Source organism: Notechis scutatus, chromosome 1 (genome assembly GCF_049901735.1).
Source record: "Notechis scutatus isolate UNSWTSFEM ecotype Mainland chromosome 1, rNotScu1.2, whole genome shotgun sequence".
Lineage (NCBI taxonomy): Eukaryota > Metazoa > Chordata > Lepidosauria > Squamata > Elapidae > Notechis > Notechis scutatus.
This window is the reverse complement of record NC_142009.1, coordinates 72,243,340-72,265,315: the sequence shown is the minus strand read 5'-3', so window position 1 is coordinate 72,265,315 and position 21,976 is coordinate 72,243,340. Positions and strand designations below refer to the sequence as shown.

Below are 21,976 nucleotides of genomic sequence, written 5' to 3'. Positions count from 1 at the left end.
TTCAGCCATAAACCTTCTTTGATAAGCTTATATACAACTTAACTTAATTCAAGGTGGGGATTGTAAAATTGTAGGTGGCAAAACCAGAAATACAACCTTAAATTTTCTACAGCAAAACCAATATAATCAAATAAAATTCTGATATTGTGGTTTAAATTAATTCATAATTTATTATTATACCCAAAGGGGCTGAACTATAATATATGCATGACTTTCAAACCTGTCAGTCTCCAATTTAAAATTTTATAGCCTGTCCCAACCTGAAGAGATTACAAAAAATTAAAAATTATAAGAAGCAATAATAATAACAAATTAACTTTCCTCCAAGATAGACACCAGCAAATCTTGGTGATTTTGAAAGATAAGCAGAAAGATGTCCACATAAGCTTGCTAACATAATGATGCAGAAATAAAAGATCAAACATTAAATGAGTTGTCAAAGGGTAGTCACTACTTAAAAGGAATGTAATTTAAGTCTAAATTATTTATTTAACATATCCCATTTGGTAAATAAATAATGTCATGACTGTCTCTATGATCATTTCAAAGTTTGTATAAGATCTCCTTTCTAAATTTTTTCTTAGTTGGGAGCAATATTTTTTTAATTTGTTCCAGAGGCTTAAAGAATTTAGAATTAGACACACCATCCATTGAAAAAAGATTTGCTTACAGTTTTCTGCAGCAATTGATACGATATGTAGATGAAGCCCATCAGTATATTCTGGAATTTGGTAAGCTATTGTAAATATATATTTGATATTATTTAATATATATTACTATATAAAATATAGCCTTAACAAGTTTTTTTACATGGGTAATAAGAAGCAAATGGCTTTAAAAGTGTTAAAATTATGTTATTTTTTTGAGATACAGTTCAACATTATTTCTTTTTGAATGGTAGCAGTTGAACACTTTCATTAATAAAGACTCCACACACAGTACTAAGCTGTAGTGTGGTTTCTCTATCCTTGTTGTGCTAGTACATTGTAGTGTTACATTTGATATCAGTCAGGTCACTATGTCTTCTGTAATAAAGTAGACCTTAAAAAAGACTGGCTTAGTATTGTGCGTGAACCAACCAGATCTTAAAATGAGTCAGAGCCAATCATTCTCTACTTTTTGAGAAAAAAAAATCATAAGCTACATGAAAAATTTTCAAAGGAGCAAAACAATTATCAATTAACAGCTGTCCAACTGCTTTGTGCCTGTAGGTGAGGAAGATATCGAAATACATTCTGACTATTTTCTAAGAAGTCAGGAAGATTAGTTTTACTTCTTAGCAAAGTACCAATAGTATACTATTAGTAGAATACTAACAATAGTAATAATAATAATTGATTAAATTTATATGCTACCTGACTCCCAGCAACTCTGGTAATGAATTATAGAAAGCCGAATTTTTAGAAATGCATACTTCTTCCCCTCTTCCCAATCAGTTAATCACATAAATGAAAAGTAAAAAAAAGAGAAGAGTAGTGGACCTTTTTAGAAAGTATAATACACTCATGATCTGTTTTAGTTTTAACTTCTTTTTGTTCTTCTTTTTGGAAGAAGAACATTTCTGAAATGATTACTGATAATTCTCTTAAAATATAGAACACTGAATAATATAAGGTTCTTAACATTTACCGTCAACCTTTCAAGTACTATATATAACAGTTGTTTTATGAAATCTATGAATTGCTATTCATCAGAAGTAATTTGTATTTTATGTAGCTGAGTTCTTAGCAAATGTCTTGGGGATTTAATTTGCTCTCCTAAAAAGAGAGAGAAAGAATGCCTTTTTAAGCTGCTGTTGATAATGCAAGACACTATTGCAAATTAACAAAGACTGAATTCTGTTTTATAGAGTATATGAATGTTATATACTGAAATCAAGTTTGTTAATGTGCTGCTTTGTGGGTTATGAAGAACCTTAAAGCATCTAAAATAAAAAGCAACATTTCAAGTCATGTAGTACTGTAGAATGGATAGATGAAATACAATGCAAAATTGGCTGTAATATATTCAATTAGGTTTGCAGCACTTTTTTTCTTATACAGATGGCGTCAGCAGAGGAAAAGGAGAACAGTTTCCTTATGAACAAGAAATCAAATTCTTTGCTAAAGTAAAGTATTTCTGTAATATTTATTATGGGAAATTAAAAGTTAATATTAATCAAATGTAAAGCGTAGTTATGACATTGAGAACAAGCCACATAAATGCTGCAGATGGTAGCACAGTAACATATTCCTGCTTGCTAATCACGCAGTGACTTGTAGTGATTTTTTTTTTTAAATTAGAAGAATACATGCTAGAAGCCAAAATTATTCCTTGGGTGGTACTTAGTGGCGGTATTCTACTGGTTTGGCCTGGTTCTGCCTAGCCGGTAGCAGCAATGAGCAGTGGAGACTGAACCGGTCCACCCACCCGCCCGGGCTCCCATACTGACCTTTATCCTCTGCTTTTGAGGAGCAGCTGCTTTGTGTGGCACAGCAGAGTGCTGTGTGGCAACTGCTGAAGTGACCGGGAGAGTGCAGGCTTGCAGGAGGTGAGTTGAAACACCTCTGCACCTGTGCAAATGCCTCTGTGCCTGCACAAAGTGCGCATTTGGTGTGCCTGCAAAGTGTGTGCGCATGCACAAAGCGCACCCACCAAGCCACGCCCACCGAACCGGTGGTAAAACTTTTTCAAGTACTAACACCCATAACTGCTTGAGCAAGCTAATGCTCCATTGCTGAGCTATTATTGCCAATTCAAGATCAGGCATAGGGAGAATTTCTGCAGTTAAAATGATAAAAAATAATAAAGTAAAAATATAAGAACATTAAGACTGGAAGCTATTTTGTACCTCCAGATAAAAGGATAAAATTTTGAATCCTACTAAAGGACATGTCTTAGAGAAAAGTTGAATTTATGTTAATAAATCTTGCATATACTATATGTTGACAGGTCTTTAGTGCCACAAAACTAAGGAATGATAAAAGCAGCAGTAAGGTATTGTACTAATCAGTATATAGTATTTTTATCTCTTCCATGTATTTATTTCAGGTTGTACTTCCTTTAATTGATCAGTATTTCAAAAATCACCGCCTGTATTTCCTATCTGCAGCAAGCAGACCTCTGAGCAGTGGGGGTCATGCTTCTAACAAGGAGAAAGAAATGGTAACCAGGTAAAAACATATATAACATAGTTTATGACAAAGTATAAAAGCCAATTTGCATATTCTAAACCCTGGCAGGTTTATGGATATATTTAGATATATTTAGAAAAGTGAGAAGTAACAAAAATCCAACATCTATTTTATAAAGTTATGAACTCTAAAAACTGAAATTTGAATAATAAAGATCCTTCATCTTTCTCCTATACCTAGTAGTGTTTCCATGTTTTGACACCTCTTGTATTCTCTTTCCACCACCTTTTTTTCCCCTTTTACATTGCTTTTAACTAGAGAGGCTCTCAGCTTTTATGATTTTGCATCTGATAGTCACTTTGAATACTCTGGGGCTAGAAAAACAGGACATAAATTTCACATGTGAATATCAATAATTTTGCCGTTCTGTGTACTCTCATACTGATTTCACCAGTATATTTTTAGATAAGGTGACATACAAGCATTAACCATGTTTCCTTGTTTTTATTGGTATTACTGGTACAGATACACATGCATACACATACAGGCTACAGTATATTATGGCTAACATGGATTCCCATCTTTATATGAACTACTATATGTAGCAAACTTTACAACCAGCAAATGTTATTAGAAGACATACATTTTCATAAACTATATCTCACTTCATCAGCCAGTTTATGCCTTCTAATATCCTTTTCTTTTTGAGGATCTTATCAACTCAATTTAACATGACTTTTTCAGACATTCAATCTTTCTTCATATAATCATTTTGTGATTGATTCTCATTTATTCTCCCTACAGAATCAAACCCACCTCAATAGATTTTTTTGTACTGATCATTCTCTTTTATATTTAAACAATTCATCACCCATTCATTCTTCACTCTTTATATTCTTTTTGTTAAACCACATACCTTTTTTAAAGGATCCACTGAATTCAACTCAGTTTTAGTTAAATTTAACTCCTGATATATCCAATTCTCACTTCCATAAAACAAAGTGAACAAGGTACATATTATATACAGTATTTTTCTTTTTACATTTCTGCTTCACAACAGATCACATACCACCTTTCTATCATAATATGCACATATGCAATTGTTAAACATTTTACCAAAGCACACAAATTCATGAACTTGCTCCATTTTGTCTGTCAAAATGGCTACCTGAATCATCAATCCATTAATTTTCAAGTCCATGTTTGTGGCACACATAGCTCAACTTGTACAAGTCAAGCTGTGTGTGCATGTGCACGCCAGCCTGCTGCTCATGCAAGTTGAGCTGTGTGCGGGTGCACGTGTACTGCCCCACTGCTCACATGGCCTGGTTTCATTCCCCCCACCCACCCAGGTGGGCCACCAAACTGCAAAAGTTGAGGACCGCTGCTGTATCGCTTTCACTGCAAATTATTTGGGTTCTTAATTAACAATATGGATGTCCTTTTACATGTAGACAATGTACCATTATCTATATGTAAAAGGACACCCATATTCACATTCCCAGTCAGCATACTAATATTGCTTTGCTATGTATACATTTATCCATATTTGTATAAACCAACAAGGTGAAAATACACATCCTTTCATCTTGATCAATATTCAGCAATTCATTGTGCATTTCATTTATTCTCATATTTGTTTTTCTTCTATCATATGCCATTCTTTTATATTCAGCAACAAATCTTCAATTCTATATTGTTGTGAAATCATCCTATAATTCAAGTTTATTTACTTTATTTGTGGCTATTTCATTTCTTTCTACAATTACACCAGCTTGACTTGGAATACATTTTCTTTCTCATGGTTGTACATTTCTCAAGGCCCTGCTGAAAGCAAACATTTGGTCTGTACATTCTCTGTAATTATGCTCTCATTCATTCATTCATTCATTCATTCATTCATTCATTTATTGTCAAAAGCACTCCCCATAACACATTTTCACCACTGCCATTTCTTGAATCTTTTAAATCAAAAGATTAGCAAATGGAATTTGAGACTAATAATTATGTTATATTCTGTGTAAGTCACCTATTTTCAAAACTTAATATTTTCTTTGAATATGAATATTTGCAACTGTTTTCATCTCATTTGATAATTGAAAACAAAATATGAAAATCATGACAGAATAACAGAATAAATATGTAAATATACTTTATCATTGTATCACAACTTTTTCTGAATTAGGCAAAAGAAAAATTTAATGCTTTTCAGTGTCTTTTTAAAAATTACATTGGTCTTGGATTCTCAAAATAAGAATGCTTTAGAAATACCTCTGGGACTGATATTTTGATTCATTAACCTAATCAAGGTAACATTAAACAGTGCAGAGTTTTCTTATATAAAAGAGTGACTGAATTAGTCAACCTATTAAGAGATAATTAAAAGTAATTATATCATTTTGTCTGGGGGCAATGATAATACCTAGTTAGTATTGCTTCCAGACCTAACATATTGTATAAAACATACATTTCAAGAAATTTAAATTTGAGCTTAAATTTACTTCATTCTGAGACATAAGGTATGTTGTTAATATTTATTTACTTATCTTATTCATAATACGAATATCTCTTGAAAGATCACAGTATTTCTGAAAATGTGGGAATAATAAATTCTAGAATTAATCCATCAGCCTTCTGATAGTATGACTTGAGTTCATAAAAACGCATATTTGCATTTACAGATGGAGCTCTCTTTTGCATGGAAACAGTTTGTATCAGTGCAACAGAGCAACCAAATGCAATCCATTTTATAAAAATTAATCCATTCATATCTACTTAAATTTGTATCTTACTCATTTTCATTAACTTTAATTAAGCAGAATTCAAGCCTACTGAAATGAATGGCTTTAGTAAATCTGTATTGAACAGTGGCTAGTAGGAATTGTGGGTCAAACACATTTTATTTTAAAAAGCAATATAAGCTTTATGCATACATAAAATGAATGTACTGTATACTATTATTAAATATTTGGCTATTACTCAGAACCTTTTCTCTCTTGCTTTTAAAATATATGTTTACACTTGTATCTATATCTAGGCTACTGATTAAACTTTGTTGCCTAACATGTTAAAGACTATCTCTTGATAGGGCTTCCCACTTACTCTGTTTCTTTACCTCAGATATGTGCTTTCTTAACTACGTTTGTTGTGGAGCAATTCTTGAAAACTTTTCTAGTATTTTCAGTCCTACATTCTGCTCAGTACTGATTCTTTCTGCAAAACATCATGTTGCTTTTTCTTGCTCATACATCACCTCTTATTTTCTTCCTTTTTTCCTTTGTCCCCTCCCTTCTCTTTTATTTATCCTTTGTCTTTAGCCTATTCTGCAAACTTGGAGTTCTTGTCAGGCATAGGATTTCACTGTTTGGTAAGAAGACCCTTGACAAATGCTTGTTTGAGCATCCCTTGTTTTTCTTACCATTATTTGCAACTCTGTGTGTCCTCTTCGTTTGCATGCTGCATGATTTTATGTATCACTGATGATATTTGTGGGCTAGCAAATCAAGGGAATTTCAGTAAACATGCAAATTTTAATTTGATTATATATCCACAATTTTCCTGATAAAATGGCATAGCATTTCCATAGCAGTCACTTGGAATCCTGTGTATTTTGGGGTCATTACTATTTGGGGTCATGATCCTGCTCTCTGTGTTCCCCATATCTATAGGTACACACACACACAGCATTTGCACAGCCTCTTTTGGAGTTACATGCTAAAGAGATCAAATAATTCTGTTGCTCTGTTTTTCATAAAATAAGTATTGCATGTTTGCCTCTGAATATGAATCATGAAAAATTCCATATAGATTGGCAGAGTAAGTTTCCCATCCCTATTACTCACAAGATGATCTGTGGTGTAAAATTGTTTTAAAAGTTCAATTATGTATATAGCTATGTTGAAAACTTATTATTACTATTCCTCTAAGAGAATGATTATTGGAATCCTTGCATATTTGAAATATAATTTTGATCAGGACTCTGGCTATTTCACAGTAATTTGAGACAGATTATTGATGAATTATTTTGATGCGTATAAATATATTAGATTGTCATATAAGTGATCCTAATAGGACAGCAAGTGTATAGCGGTTAGTATACTGAACTGATGATGTTAGGGAGACGTAGATTCATGGCCACAGTCAGCTATGCAACTTAGTGAGTGACTCTGGGCCTATCATTGGCAAAAAGATTGGCAGAGGGTCCGCAAAATAAAAGAGAAGCTCAATAAAAATCATAAACCACTAGATTGGCTGGCCTGGCTGGCTGGCTGGCTGACTGACTGACTGACTGATTGATTGATTGATTGATTGATTGGGTGGGTGGGGATGTATGCCACCCTAATGGTAACCACCAATCCCATTCCCTAAAGAATGTTTTAGGAGTAATTTAGGGACTATGCAGGTTTCTAGAGTTTTTTTTTAAATGCCTGTAGGTCACTGCTTAGCTCTTTTTCAGCTGGAATTTTATATCCGGCCTTGCATAAAACGATCAGAAATCAGCCGAATAGACAGCATAGCAAACCCTTACTGAACATGCAGATTTTGAAATGAAAACTTAAAAGTAATGAAATTCAGCTTATCTCTCAAGTTTGTTGCTAATTTTATTTTACTGACTTATATATGGCTTGTTGAAAACGCCTAGCAAATATGTGGGATTAGTCATGCCAGAGCAATAGAAAATGGTGAGCGGTTGATTATCTTTGATGCAAACTCCTATGTCAAGTGTTGAGAGAAGGTAAAACAAGACTCATGAAAAGTAAGAGACCTGTATCAGCATACTCCACAGAGCTACAAGATTTAGAGAAGTTCTAAATACCTGAAACAGCCAAACATTTCAGTAAGGCTCAGTCATGCTGAAAAACTCCAAAACACTGAATACTTGTACAAGGAGATAAAATAGAAATCACATACAACATCCCCAAAAAAGTACTCTGACTTGCATCCTTAAAGAATTCACTTCTAATAGGAAAGAGAGATATGCTTCAACATTTGTAGGAGGTCATTTTTGCATGACAGATGTATTGATTAAACTTTAATACATTATTATAATTAATGGAACAATGCATCTTAGATATATTTTATTTTTGTACCACAAATACAGGATTTATTTTGTCTTCACTCTGTGTGTGTGTGTGTGTGTGTGTGTGTGTGTGTGTGTGTGTGTGTGTATGCAATTCTACATGTACTTAAAGCAGATCAGCCATTAGCTGATGTCCCTTTCTAAATATCGTCTTTATCAGAAGTGAAAATTTGGACTGGGAGAAGTGGTTTTTCACTAATGGTGCCTTAGTGAAAGTCACCTAACATCAATTTTGCTTTTATTAATAAGGCATTTTTTTAAAAAAATAAGCACATTTGAAATATTTATCTGTGTGAAAGTATGACATTAATTGCACTATTATCTCCTTGTTATTTTTACTTAGGTTTTTTTTTTTGGTACACCTCTAAAAATGGAATATACATTCTTCAGATAACAGTAAAACACCTACAAAAGATTCATTCAGCTACCTAGTATTTTTATAATGTAGTTCATTTATTAATCATTTATCTATAGACCTTTTAAGAATTCAGTAATTTTCAGCTTTATTTATACTTTCTCTTAAATTTTCTGTTTAATAGAATTCTATGTTAAGGGATTTTATTATTATAAAATATTTAATTTTTTTGAGATATTCTTAGTAAGCTTAAGGCTTTTATTGTGTTAAATTATTTTTGACATCCCATCTTTTATATAGTTAAACTTTCTTTTAGGATATTTTATCTGAACATTATGGGAAAAAAATAATGTACCCAGAAATCTGTCAACATGGAAGTCAATTTGGTGTATTTTAGGAGTTTTTAATTCAAAATGTTACTAATTAATTTTACATACATACTGTTCAAATATGATGGAGATGATATGGTTTGTGTAAATGTAAATAAATATAATAAATGAAATTATATTTCAGTAATACAGCTATGAGACAATGTACGCTATATTCCTTAGCGTATACAAGTATTACACTTATCATCATGTTTTCTACTCATAAGTATATGCAGTGGTGTAATTGTAGAAAGAAATGAGTCCTGAACAGTTCTTGAATTGTTTTCTGTATTGTGGTTCCAGCAACATTCATGTCAAAAGTCTAAGGACCATAAATTTCAGTGAAAAATATACTTGACTTTCTTAATGTATGAAGGGCTAACATCACTATATACCGGGTTATATCCTAGATTATTACCTTTGTGAATTATGTAAAAAATATTCTTTGAGAAAAACTCTTAGATGTTCTTGGAGAAATACATTACAATTTTATTATTGCTCAAAATTTTGAAAAATCTATTTTTGACATCTTCATTCTCCAAATTCTTCTTTTAAACATCAGTGGATATTTTTTACAGTAACCAACTTTGCATGGCTTATTGCTTTCATTATTCTTTATCTGACAGCTTTAGATTCAGATGTGATTCATGACACATTATAGAACATATGTTTCTATATTAATGCATAAATTAATGTGATGAAAAGATTAACTTTTAAAGAATATAATCTGAAAATTTGAAATGTCAAAAAATATTCAGGGATATTCAAAATGTGTTTTGTTTATGTTAGTTAGATGTTTCTTTTTTTGCATCTATTGAAATCATTGAAATAATATTTTAATTAATATAATGTATAACATTAAATTCCACTTGCAAGTTCACCAGTAGTGCTGAAAAATAGAAACCGCATAATACAGAATCTCTCATTTTTCTCCTTTCTTCTGGTTCCCTTAGGAAATGATGCAACTTCAATAGTCAATTGTCTTCATATCTTGGGTCAAACCTTGGATGCAAGGTAAATTGCTAAATAGATTTTATTAAAATATTGTTTCAAGTTGATAGGGACAACATTATTTTAAATGAATACTTAGTTGTGTTTTTTCATTAATGGAGACTTGCTAAATCAGAAAGATTAATAATTCCAGGAGAAAAGCTATCAGTTCCTCTGTCCCACTGAAAATATGTTTGGATGCCATATCATCTATTTATATGTCCCAATTCCTAATTCTCATATTTAGTTTACTTGGAAATTTTATAGATTACATATTTATATATGAGCTATCATCGTAACTATTTTCTCAACTAGGAATGAAGGACAATTGCATGGTGAAAATGTTTCATTACAAATCATAGCATTACGTATTATGTGAATGTTTTGAATGTGTTTAAAAGTATGGTGATATTACTGAAACTTTAAAATTAGGTATGTTGCATTAACACCATCCTTCATCATTCCAAAAATTTATTTTCTAGCAAATAATTCAACAGTGTATCCCTTGTTGTTTTACACTGTATGCTCTGAACTGATTCTCAAAACTATTTTCAGATCTTTTGAAGTCCATCTTTGACATAATCAGCTTGTTCCTATTCTTTATTGTTGCTTAGTCTAAACACATGCAACTGTTAGAGAGCTGCATGCTGCTTTTTCCTCTTACAGAGATTCCTATATTCTAATAAACACTTATGCTAGTATGTTCTGTATTTGCTACAGCTTCAGGGTAGCCTCAGGCACAGAGTTGACTTGAATCTACTTGTGATATTATCAGCAGAATTATCAGAATATTATAGAGGCTAGTATGGCTTCATACAGAGCCAGTGTACATTGTAGTCAATATATCAGAGTGGGACCAAATATACACATTTAAATTTCTACTTAGTGATGTTACACAACTCTATATGCATAGTACCGGGTAAATTTGAACAATTCACTATCTTGCAGACAACTTTACTTTGTAGAGATAAAAAAGTGATGGAAGATTCTCATGTAAAATATCTTGAATTCCCATAGAAATATAAATCATAACAACCATAGCTAATCTCCACAAATCCCATTAAAAGTTCAGTTTTAATTAATGTCTAGATGGAGCCAATCTCCCTTCTAGGGAGGAAGCAATGACAGAATTATGTCAACTAACAATTTTGCTTACTAGGTTCAAGACTAATGAACTATTTGTAGAGATTTATAATGTCTTTTTATTACACTTCTATAACCAAAGTGTGTTCCTTGGTACATAGGAACTCTATGGAATTTGTTTATAATATAATATAATGTTATTTTATGTACATGCAATATACAGGACAGTGATGAAGACAGGTTTGGAATCTGTTAAGATGGCTTTGAGAACATTTTTGGATAATGCTGCAGAGGACCTGGAAAAAACAATGGAAAATCTTAAGCAGGGGCAATTCACACACACCAGGAGTCAGCCAAAAGGAGTAACACAAATTATTAACTACACAACAGTGGCTCTCCTACCAGTATTGTCTTCATTATTTGAGCACATTGGACAGCATCAGTTTGGTGAAGATTTGATATGTAAGTATTAAAATGAATAATTTATACAATTACAACTCTAAATTATGTTTAAGAACATTATAGCTTGGCTTCTAATATTCCAGACAATAATACATCAATACTTTGATTTTAATGGAGTTTATAAAAACACTTTTCAAAATACAATTCCAGCTTCATTTGTTTAATTATATTACTATATTTATCGATCTTCAAAATGAAAATAATTAAATGCTCTTGATGAGACAGATTCAGGTATTCTTCAGCTGTTTGTAATAATACTAGCATGTTTGCATGTCCAGATATAAAATTTCAAATTGTTCTGAATTGTTTTCTGATATGTTTATAGTGGTCTCTTAGTTACATTGTGGATAACAATGAAAAGCAATGCACAAAATTGTTTAGTGTTTCTTCCTGTTTTTCTTAGTGGAAGATGTTCAAATCTCTTGTTATAGAATATTGGCCAGTTTATATGCTTTGGGAACCAGCAAGAGTATCTATGTGGAACGGTAAGAAAGAAATATGCAACATTAAAAATGTATTATGATCAGTTAAGTGAATTGTGCATGTTTCTTAGGTGTAGTGCCATGTTACAATTTCCTTCCACCTTCCTCGTTGACTTTGCTGGTGGGAAGCTGGCAGTGAAGATCACAAATGGGTATCAAGTGACCAGGGGATGCTGCAACTGTCATAATTACATGCTAGTTGCCAAGCACAGGGGTGCTGCAACTATTGCGACGTTGAGGACTGGCTTTAAGTCTCATTTAGCATCATCATAACTTTGAATAGTCACTATACAAGGATTACCTGTATCTTTGTACAAGTAAGGCGAAGAGCTAATAATAGGCTCTTCATCTGTCAAAGAATCCATATATTTTATCTCTAATAGTAAAGATGGGTCTGCTATAATAAAAATATGATTCATTTTGGGAGTGCAACCTCTTCTGGAATATGGAAATCCATTAAAAACCTGATTCCCACCCCACTTTGAAACCACTTCATGTTATTGGCCTTCATCCAGTCCATTTCTTCAATCAAGTCCTAAACACAGAGTGAACTGTAATAATACATATGATTGAAATTAAAAATTAGTTTGGATATTCAACAGCATATAAAATTACAAACTGGTGGAATTCTATAGACATTGCAGAATTGAACACAAACTGCATTTGGAATATTGTAGCCAGTTTATAAAAACAGATGTTGAGACTCTGGAAAAAGTGTGGAGAAAAGCAATAAAGATGATTAGGGGACTGGAGCCTAAAACATATGAAAATGGTTGCAGAAATTAGGTATGTCTATTTTAATGAAAAAGAGGAAAAGGGCTAACATGACAACACTGTTCCAATATCTAAGAGGCTGCCGCAAAGAAGAGGGGGCAACCTATTCTTGAAAGCACCTGAGGTAGAATGGATGGAAACCAATCAAGGAGGGAACCAGAAATTAGGAGACATTTCCTGACAGTGAGAATAATTAATCAGTGGAATGACTTGCCTTCAGAAGTTGTAGGTGTCACTGGAGGCTTTAAAGAAGAGATTGGACAACAATTTGTCTGAAATGGTATGGAGTTGGACTAGAAGACCTCCCAAGCCCCTTCCAACATTGTTATTCAAATACCTCAGTACCATCTTCAGGAGATGATATTTCGAATATGAGCAGAACCACTGCAGGATTACCCTGCCTAAAAACTCTCCAGAAAAAGGTATCAGGATATGTCATATTGAAAATGACTGAGAAATCTTTAAGAAAATCAGCAACATCAACCCCTCAGATCAAGAAGATAGTTTCAGAGCAAAACCTATGACTGAAATGTAAATCATGTTTATATTGTAATAATCTGAGTTAATTCTGTATCAGTGTCTACCCAGATACTATTGTTTGGCAATGATTACCAGACAAATTGAACATCTTAGAAATCTTATTAACATGAAACTAAACTAATTATATTTGCATTGACTTTAAAAAGATGTTTTGTTTTGTTTTACTTCACAGTCAACGCTCAGCTTTAGGTGAATGTTTAGCTGCTTTTGCTGGTGCCTTTCCTGTGGCCTTTTTAGAAACTCATCTGAATAGTCACAATATTTATTCTATATACAATACAAAGACAACAAGAGCAGGTAACTAAGTATGAATTTACTGAATTATCCAGAATTAATTATACTGCATATTTGCTTTTCACTTAGTTTGTTCTTTGATAATGACTAGTGTTGTCAAGCATTTCACTTTCTGTTCCAAAGAGGTTCCTTGGAGCAGCTGCTTCCCCCTCCCCACTGGAATAACATTTTATTCTCATTCTCTAAACCATGTGTTAGAAGGTAGTGGAACGTTGATTTAATTTATCTACTTTCATTTTGGGGCTAGTTTTTTAAAAACGAAATCCAGTTGGATGTAATAGTTTAGAATTCTATTTCCATCAATATAATTGAAGGAGCATTGTTCCTTTTTGTCCCTGAACTCAATCCCCCACCCCCACCCCCAAGAGATTTTAGAAAAATCATTGTACTAGATTTGAAGAATCTGAGGAAGACGAAGGAAGAAGGGAACCATACTGGAAAAGAGATTATGCAAAAAAAAAGATCTATTATGCAAAGCAAAATCCACTCAAATTGATTTTTATATGTGAATATTGAGTCACATACATTCAGAAAATAGACATGAATGATGAGTGATGTTGGAAATACATATGTATAAAATAATGTGTGGAAATATGTATCTCAAGCATACATATTCAGCATGAACCAAGGGATTGTTTAATAATACTGTTAAACATGGTATTATATTAATATGCAGTATTGTTCTTCTAGGTATCAGTTTACCCAACAGCGTAAAGGAACTTTGTCCAAATATTCCATCTCTGGAAAAACTAATGGAAGAAATTGTAGAATTAGCTGAATCAGGCATTCGCTATACACAAATGCCTCATGTAATGGAAGTTATATTGCCCATGCTTTGTAGTTACATGTCACATTGGTGGGAACATGGACCAGAAAACAATCATAACAAGAGTGAAATGTGCTGCACAGCATTGACTTCAGATGATATGAATACTCTTCTGGGAAACATTCTAAAAATCATACATAACAATTTGGGCATAGATGAAGGAGCCTGGATGAAGAGATTAGCAGGTAGGGGAAAATTTTTGGTTCACTTTTGCCTGCATTTAAAAAAAAATGTAAGAAAATTGAGAAAAGCAAAAACCGCTAATTTCAATAGATGCATTGTACTTTTTAAAAAGGCTAAATGGACTGTGAGAGGTAGAGGTTCAGCTTATCAGAAGATGTATGTGAATTTAATAATAGGAATAAAAAGAAGTGACCAGGATTTGATAAACCTAAAATGAATGGAGAGGAACAGTGAATAATTTTGGTTTGCATTTCTTTGAGAGATGACCAAAACTCTAATGTAGTAACTCTAATATAAATCTATTGAAGACTGTAACATTTTTATTGTAGTTTTTCCATGCAGTAAAATTAATGGATTATTTACATAGTGTTTTCTCAGCCTATCATAAGCAAAGTGAAGCCGGAGCTTCTGAAAACACATTTTCTTCCACTGATGGAGAAACTGAAGAAAAAAGCAGCTCTGGTGATCGCTGATGAAGAACACTTAAGAGCAGAAGGCAGGGGTGATATGTCTGAGGCAGAACTCCTCATTCTAGATGAATTCACTACACTTTCCCGGGACCTTTATGCCTTCTATCCATTGTTGATCAGATTTGTGGACTACAATAGGTATGCAGAGAACTTGTTTTTAAATCTCTTATTTTACATCATATTATGAGAATGAGTTTTCTGATTCATAAATTGTAACTGCTTTATTTATTAAATTTATTAGTAGTTTAGCATTATTATGAATTAATTTAAGGCCAAGTTTCTTTTTTAATTAATGGTATAGGACTTTAGTTCATCAGTGCGATATCTCTGTCATGTACAATTATTGTTTCATCCATAGGTAATTCTTATTGTCTCTTCTTTTACTGATTTCTCTTTTTTACCATTTTTCTCCCTTCTTTTCTCTTTATCTGGAGATGCTATGAATCTAATCCTCTTGCTCAGGGCTGTGTTCCATAAATCCAGAAAATTGAACTGTGTGCATACACGTTCTAAAGTTGAAGATTCCAAAGTGTCTTTGTTATTTCTGCTATAAATAGAAGTGATAATAAATGTTTTTCTTTTTCTTTTCTTTTTAATTTCAGAGCAAAATGGCTCAAAGAGCCCAACCCTGAAGCTGAAGATTTGTTTCGTATGGTTGCAGAAGTTTTCATTTACTGGTCAAAATCCCATGTATGTATTTTCTAAATTTCGTAAATAAGAGGGGTTTCTCTATTGAGCACTGTAGTATAGTGAGTATTGAGCGTCAGATACATCCAGGTGGCTCTTGGTACAACAGCATCAAGATGAGATGTGCAATCCAGTCAAAGTCCTGACCTTTTGTACATGTGTGTGACATTGATATATGTACAAAAGGGATAGGGTTCACAGTGCTGCAAGTGCCATCTTGCTTTTTTGACTCTCTGCTGTTTCAAAGTGTCAATGTGGGTATGTCTATAAAAAAATAGAAACAGGAAAGAAAGCTCTCTTGGATGGTTTTCTTCTTTTGCAATTTGTTGTGCAAGGCTTTAATCTTACATCTTATAAATAAATGGTAAATATCAGATGACATCCATAAAGAATTCTAAGGTGTTGTCTGGGTTATCTTTTTTCTATTCTGATTTTTCCCCCCAAACAGGATAATTAGAATCAAATCTTCTTCAAGTACTTAGCATTTCTTGTCTTTATGATATCTTAAGGATTCAAAGTATTTGTCTGAAAAATATTGAAGACAGTTCTTTTGCAAATAATTTGAAAGGGAGCAGTATATTTTCTCAAAAGAAAGATGTTGTTATCTGCATGTAATAAGTTCAATTTTGTTGAAAAAAAGAGAATTTTTTTTTTATTATACCATTATATAGATTAAGATTTTATAATACAATTGTACAGCCTTATATAAATTTTAAGACTCAATGTGAAGGAGGCAATGGAAGAGACAGATAGTGAATTTTGTAATACTTTGTGTTTTTATGTTCTTTGTAACATTGCAGAATTTTAAAAGGGAAGAACAGAATTTTGTGGTGCAAAATGAAATCAACAATATGTCTTTCCTTATTGCTGACACTAAATCGAAGATGTCCAAGGTATAAGAATTTACAAATATTGCTGCATATATCAAAATATTGCTAAAATCTCTAGGTTTTTTTTAATAATTAAAATCTTTCACATCTACTGGGATGTTGAAATAATCCAAACATTTTAGAGTATTCTAAATATTTCCTAAACATGTTATCTATAGAGATAAAAATTATGGAAAGGATGCATATTTCTAATTTGAAATTTCTTTAACCACTATAAACTAATTCCAAATTTCACATCCATTTTCAGGGGAATCACTAGGCCCACTTCATCAGTGTAGAATTTCTGCAATGCAAATAGCTATCAAATGTAATTACCATGTAACTTGTATCATATAAAGAACAGAATTATCCTCATTCTGAAACACTTCTCTCCCCAACAGATTAATTTTATATCTATCCTTCAGTAGATGTTTTTTCTCTTTTATTAAATATGAATTGTTTTCTATTTCTAACTTTTTGAAGTACAGTGTCCTACAGAGAAAGCTGAGGTCATGCCTAGCATATTCATTTTTCCAGGAAAATGTTTGGCAAACCAAGTTGCTAAATGAAACTGCAGCTTCTCTCTGTACTGTATCCAATTTTTTTTTACAAAAAGTAAGAGACTAATAAAGGTGTCACTGCTGGTTAATTGAAGGAAATCAGCATGGCTGCTTGGGGTAGAGAAGCACATCTATAAATGAAGTGATTGTGTCCTGAGGAGGGAGAAACAGTCAGAAGTAGAGAAGTGGGAAATGGAGATGTGAATGGGTTCAAAGAGGCCAACTTACTTAGTGTTCCCTGAACTGTTATACATTAATATTTTTCAGTATTTCAGTTCTTGTTCTTTTCTAGAAGTACATTAAAGTAGACTTAGTTGTATCTAATTGGTAATGCATATTGCTGACCATTGAGACAACATAGGAAAATTAATAAAAGAGACTGGTAAAATTTTACAAGGCCAGTACAAAATATTTTGCTGAAGAACGTATAGGACAATCTACTGTTGTACTTTCTTCTCAAATCCACCAATGAAAGTTTACAGGACTGCTGAAGGACCCAGGACAGTCACATGCAATACTAGTTCTGGTTTCTAATACAGTGGCTTGGTTGGGAAGCTACCACATTTATTCTTCTGGACCACCCATCACCAGTTTGTAGGATTGGCCTTGCATTACCCAATGTTAGGATAATCCAAGATTAATTATAGTAGCCTTCACAATCCTGAACTCTGGAGTCCTACTAAAAGAATCACTAATTGCTCTGCTTCTATTATCAGACATTAGGCATTGAGTTTAAAATCCCTTCCCTTGGGTTGGATTACTTTTTGAGGTTATATCATTATTTTAAAGTGACACTTTAAAAATGTATACCTGATTAGATATGCCATCTATCTCAGGGGTGTCAAACTGGCAGCCCGCGAGCCGGATGTGTCACATGCAGGCCACACCCACTCCAGCTCTGCGATTGGGAAAAATATCACCAAGTGTCATGTGACGGCAACGTGACACTGCAAGTTTGACAAATCATTAAGGAAACTGCTATCATGAGAGCAAAATAATAGCATGATGGTAATGTAGTTGAAAACAATAACACAGTGGAAATATCATAGGAAGTTCCAACTGCTCCATACAAGTACAAATAAAAGATCATGACAAAGTTTGTCACAAGAGTGAGCATAGATAATACAAATGAAAATTGATATTGCACTTCTAGATTCCTGCCATCATTACAAAACATAGTAATTTCCCTGGTGTTTCTTCCTTTTTCATTTCAACATCCCCAAGAGATAATTATCTCTTCCTTTATTTTATAATTTGAGAATGACTTATTACTTCTACATTGCAGACAGCTGTTTCTGATCAGGAAAGAAAAAAAATGAAACGGAAAGGGGATCGTTATTCAACTCAGACCTCTCTAATTGTGGCTGCATTAAAAAGATTGCTTCCTATTGGACTAAATATTTGTGCACCTGGTGACCAAGAATTAATTGCCCAGGCAAAAAATCGATTGAGCATGGTAGGTTTTCTCTATAAATCATTTCTATATGTAGAAGTTCACTTAATGTGTTCAATAACTGTATAAATTCTCCCCTTTATGGAGGCAGTACTTCTATCTGTCTGACAGGGTTAAAAATGAGTATTGTTAGTGTTTATTATTTATTGATTCATAATTTATATTTCTTAACCACCTGTCTCACTTGGAGAGAGGCTCTATACAGTATACAATACAGTAAATAAAATTAAACATTAAAATCAAAATAATTTTAAAATTTAAAATTATAAAAATACAAATTTCAAAAGATGAAGAATTCTCATTGGGCCGGTATATATCAGAATGTAATATGATATTTGTCTGGTTTAGTTCTCCTTAGAAGATAATTGGCTCCTGCTGCCATTAAAAAGAATGTTAATTATAGGGATTTGTCCATTATTCTACTCTTTTTTTAAAAAAAATATATGATAACTAGCTCCTTCAGAGATTGATCTTTTCTTCTGGGAACACTTGGGTGACAACAGATATATTCAACAAGAACGATATCAGAGAAGAGCCTTCCCTAAATGTTATCCCGTTCCTATAAACAAGATGCAAAATGATAAAGAAACACTTTCCAAAATACAGTAAATATGAAGTTGAAGTCGCTTAGATATCGATAATACCAGATAGCTGCTAACTAAATGGAGCTGGTTGGAGAACGGAAAAATCCTTTCCTCTAGGTTACTCTTGTTATGGTTGTTACAAATGAATATTTCACCCCAAGTAAAGATTCCACTACTATGGAACATTCATAAGAACATTTGTGATAATTTATATTATTATAATTTATAAGTTTAATACCATTTTGCATATTTATCATGGCATGCCATAATAACAAAAAATTGCAGCTTTGCAAGTTGCTTAGAATTATTTTTCTGCAAGGGCTATTCCCTTCTTATATAATATTTTTCAGTAAAATATTTGGTATGTTTTCTTAACAGAAGGACACGGAGGATGAAGTTCGAGATATTATTCGCAACAACCTCCATTTACAGGGCAAGGTAGTTTTCTAGTATTAACAACTTTTGCTTCTGACTTAATCTTTTGAACAGCAAGTTATATATGAGTGCAACTTGACACATATATGTATACATCTGTTCATGTATCCATATATGCACACCAGGTGTTGAGCCAAAAATTGTTCAGATATCTGTGAAATGTAATCAATGGTTCTAATGGTCTCATAAAGTTAAACATGCCAAATAAGTGTAGTGATTTATTAGATTATCACAGTAATTCCAACAGTCTATATACAATTGTTCAGTTATTCATAAGTTGAGACATATTTTTAGCACCTCGTATATATTTTCTTGCAGCTTGAAGATCCTGCAATTAGATGGCAGGTGGCCCTTTACAAAGATCTACCAAACAGAACTGATATTACTTCAGATCCAGAAAAGACTGTGGAACGGGTTCTGGATATAGCTAATGTACTTTTCCATCTGGAACAGGTTAGGTGTATTAATGACATTTTAATATTAATTAGTTTTACAGATTCAATATGTACTGTGGAAATATGCCCTGATGATATACTTTTTTTTACACTGAAAGTATTTGTTTTACATTATGTTATTCCAAAAATCTATTTCACTCCATGATAGTAGTCCTTGCTTAACAACCATTCATTAAGCTTCTTCACTCATCCTTACCAGAAAACACACCTCTCCCCATGATGAGGCAGCATAACAAGATCTGGGGGTGCACAGAAGGGAGAAACAATATAGTCATTCCATTGTTTATGCCTGGGTAAATATTCAAAGTATTAATTATGAATGAATGAATGTGAAATCATTAGTCTGAAGCACGCATACAAGCCACATTGGCTTTCTTATGCCCACTGAAGTGACATATGATGACATTTAAAATAGCAGTTTATAAAAAGGCATAATGCTAAAATGACCGATGAAGTTTAATAATAAAGTTTAATAATAAACTACATAGCCAAAAAGGCATTAAGAGTTGTTAACCTAATCCTACGTTGCTTTTTCTCTGGTAATATCTCACTACTAACCAGAGCATACAAAACATTTGCTAGACCAATACTCGAATACAGTTCATCAGTCTGGAATCCTTATTACGTATGTGATATTAGCACAATTGAGAAAGTCCAGAAGTATTTCACAAGAAGAGTTCTCCACTCTTCTACTCGTTGTAGAATACCTTATGCCACCAGACTCGAAATTCTAAAACTAGAAAACCTTGAATTACGCCGTCTTCGGTCCGACTTAAGCATGGTATATAAAATCATACATTGCAATGTCCTACCTGTCAATGAATACTTCAGCTTTAACCATAACAACACAAGAGCACACAACAGATACAAACTCAAAGTAAACCGCACCAAACTTGATTGCAGGAAATACGACTTCAGCAATAGAGTGGTCAATGTCTGGAATACTCTACCCGACTCTGTAGTCTCTTCCCCAAACCCCAAAAACTTTAACCTTAGACTGTCTACTATTGACCTCACCCCTTTCCTAAGAGGTCTGTAGGGGGCGTGCATAAGCGCACCAACGTGCCTACCGTCCCTGTCCTATTGTTTCTCTTATTCTTTTATTTTTCTTATATGTACCCATTTCATATATTCACAACTATGTATACACTTGTACTTATTATCTTGTAAACAATTGACAAATCAAATAAATAAATAAAATAAATAAATAAATAAAGTTTATTAGAAGGCATAATGACAAAATGACAAAGTAGACCACAAACTACTACTTGGGATAGACAAGATCACCAGATGGATTTGGCTTACAAACAGTATTCAGTGAGTTGTCCTTAATGGTACTACAGATACATGGAGGGAAGTAAGCAGTGTAGCACCACAAGGTTCCGTCTTAGGCCCAGGACTCTTCAATATTTTAATAAATGACTTAGAAAAGGGAATAGAAGGGGAACTCATCAACTGTGCAGATGACACTAAGCTGGCAGGAATAGCCAACACCTCAGAAGACAAGCTCAGAATCCAAAAAGATCTTGACAGACTTGAACAATGTGCCCTATCTAACAAAATGAAATTTAATGTAGAGAAAAGCAAGGTTTACACTTAGGCAGGAAAAACCAAAGGTACAAGTATAGATTAGGCAAAACCTGGTTCACAAACAGTCATTGTGAGAGGGACCTTTGGATCCTAGTGGATGATCATTTGAATATGAGCCAGCAGTGTGCAGCAGCAGCTAAAAAAAATAATTCAATCCTTGGTTGTATAAATAGAGGCAAAGAATCAAATTCACATGAAGTATTAATACCGCTTTATAAAGCCTTAGAAAGGGCACACCTGAAATACTGCATGCAGTTTTGGTCACCACATTATAAAAAAACAAGTTGAGACTTTGGAAAAAATGCAAAGAAGATGATTAAAGG

At 33.1% G+C, this 21,976-nt stretch overlaps 1 protein-coding gene across 1 annotated transcript in view; it reads left to right on the top strand.

Moving 5' to 3' along the window:
* Positions 1–21,976, top strand: part of RYR2 (ryanodine receptor 2) — a 317,056-nt gene that overhangs the window by 219,738 nt on the left and 75,342 nt on the right. Inside the window, exons 60-74 of the mRNA XM_087967520.1 lie at positions 616–731; positions 2,043–2,107; positions 3,031–3,152; positions 6,431–6,480; positions 9,870–9,930; positions 11,213–11,451; positions 11,855–11,936; positions 13,420–13,544; positions 14,232–14,552; positions 14,918–15,158; positions 15,623–15,710; positions 16,508–16,600; positions 18,422–18,592; positions 19,552–19,611; positions 19,927–20,061. Of these exons, the coding sequence (XP_087823646.1) occupies positions 616–731; positions 2,043–2,107; positions 3,031–3,152; positions 6,431–6,480; positions 9,870–9,930; positions 11,213–11,451; positions 11,855–11,936; positions 13,420–13,544; positions 14,232–14,552; positions 14,918–15,158; positions 15,623–15,710; positions 16,508–16,600; positions 18,422–18,592; positions 19,552–19,611; positions 19,927–20,061 (1,969 nt within the window). The remainder of the gene's footprint in view (positions 1–615; positions 732–2,042; positions 2,108–3,030; positions 3,153–6,430; positions 6,481–9,869; positions 9,931–11,212; positions 11,452–11,854; positions 11,937–13,419; positions 13,545–14,231; positions 14,553–14,917; positions 15,159–15,622; positions 15,711–16,507; positions 16,601–18,421; positions 18,593–19,551; positions 19,612–19,926; positions 20,062–21,976) is intronic.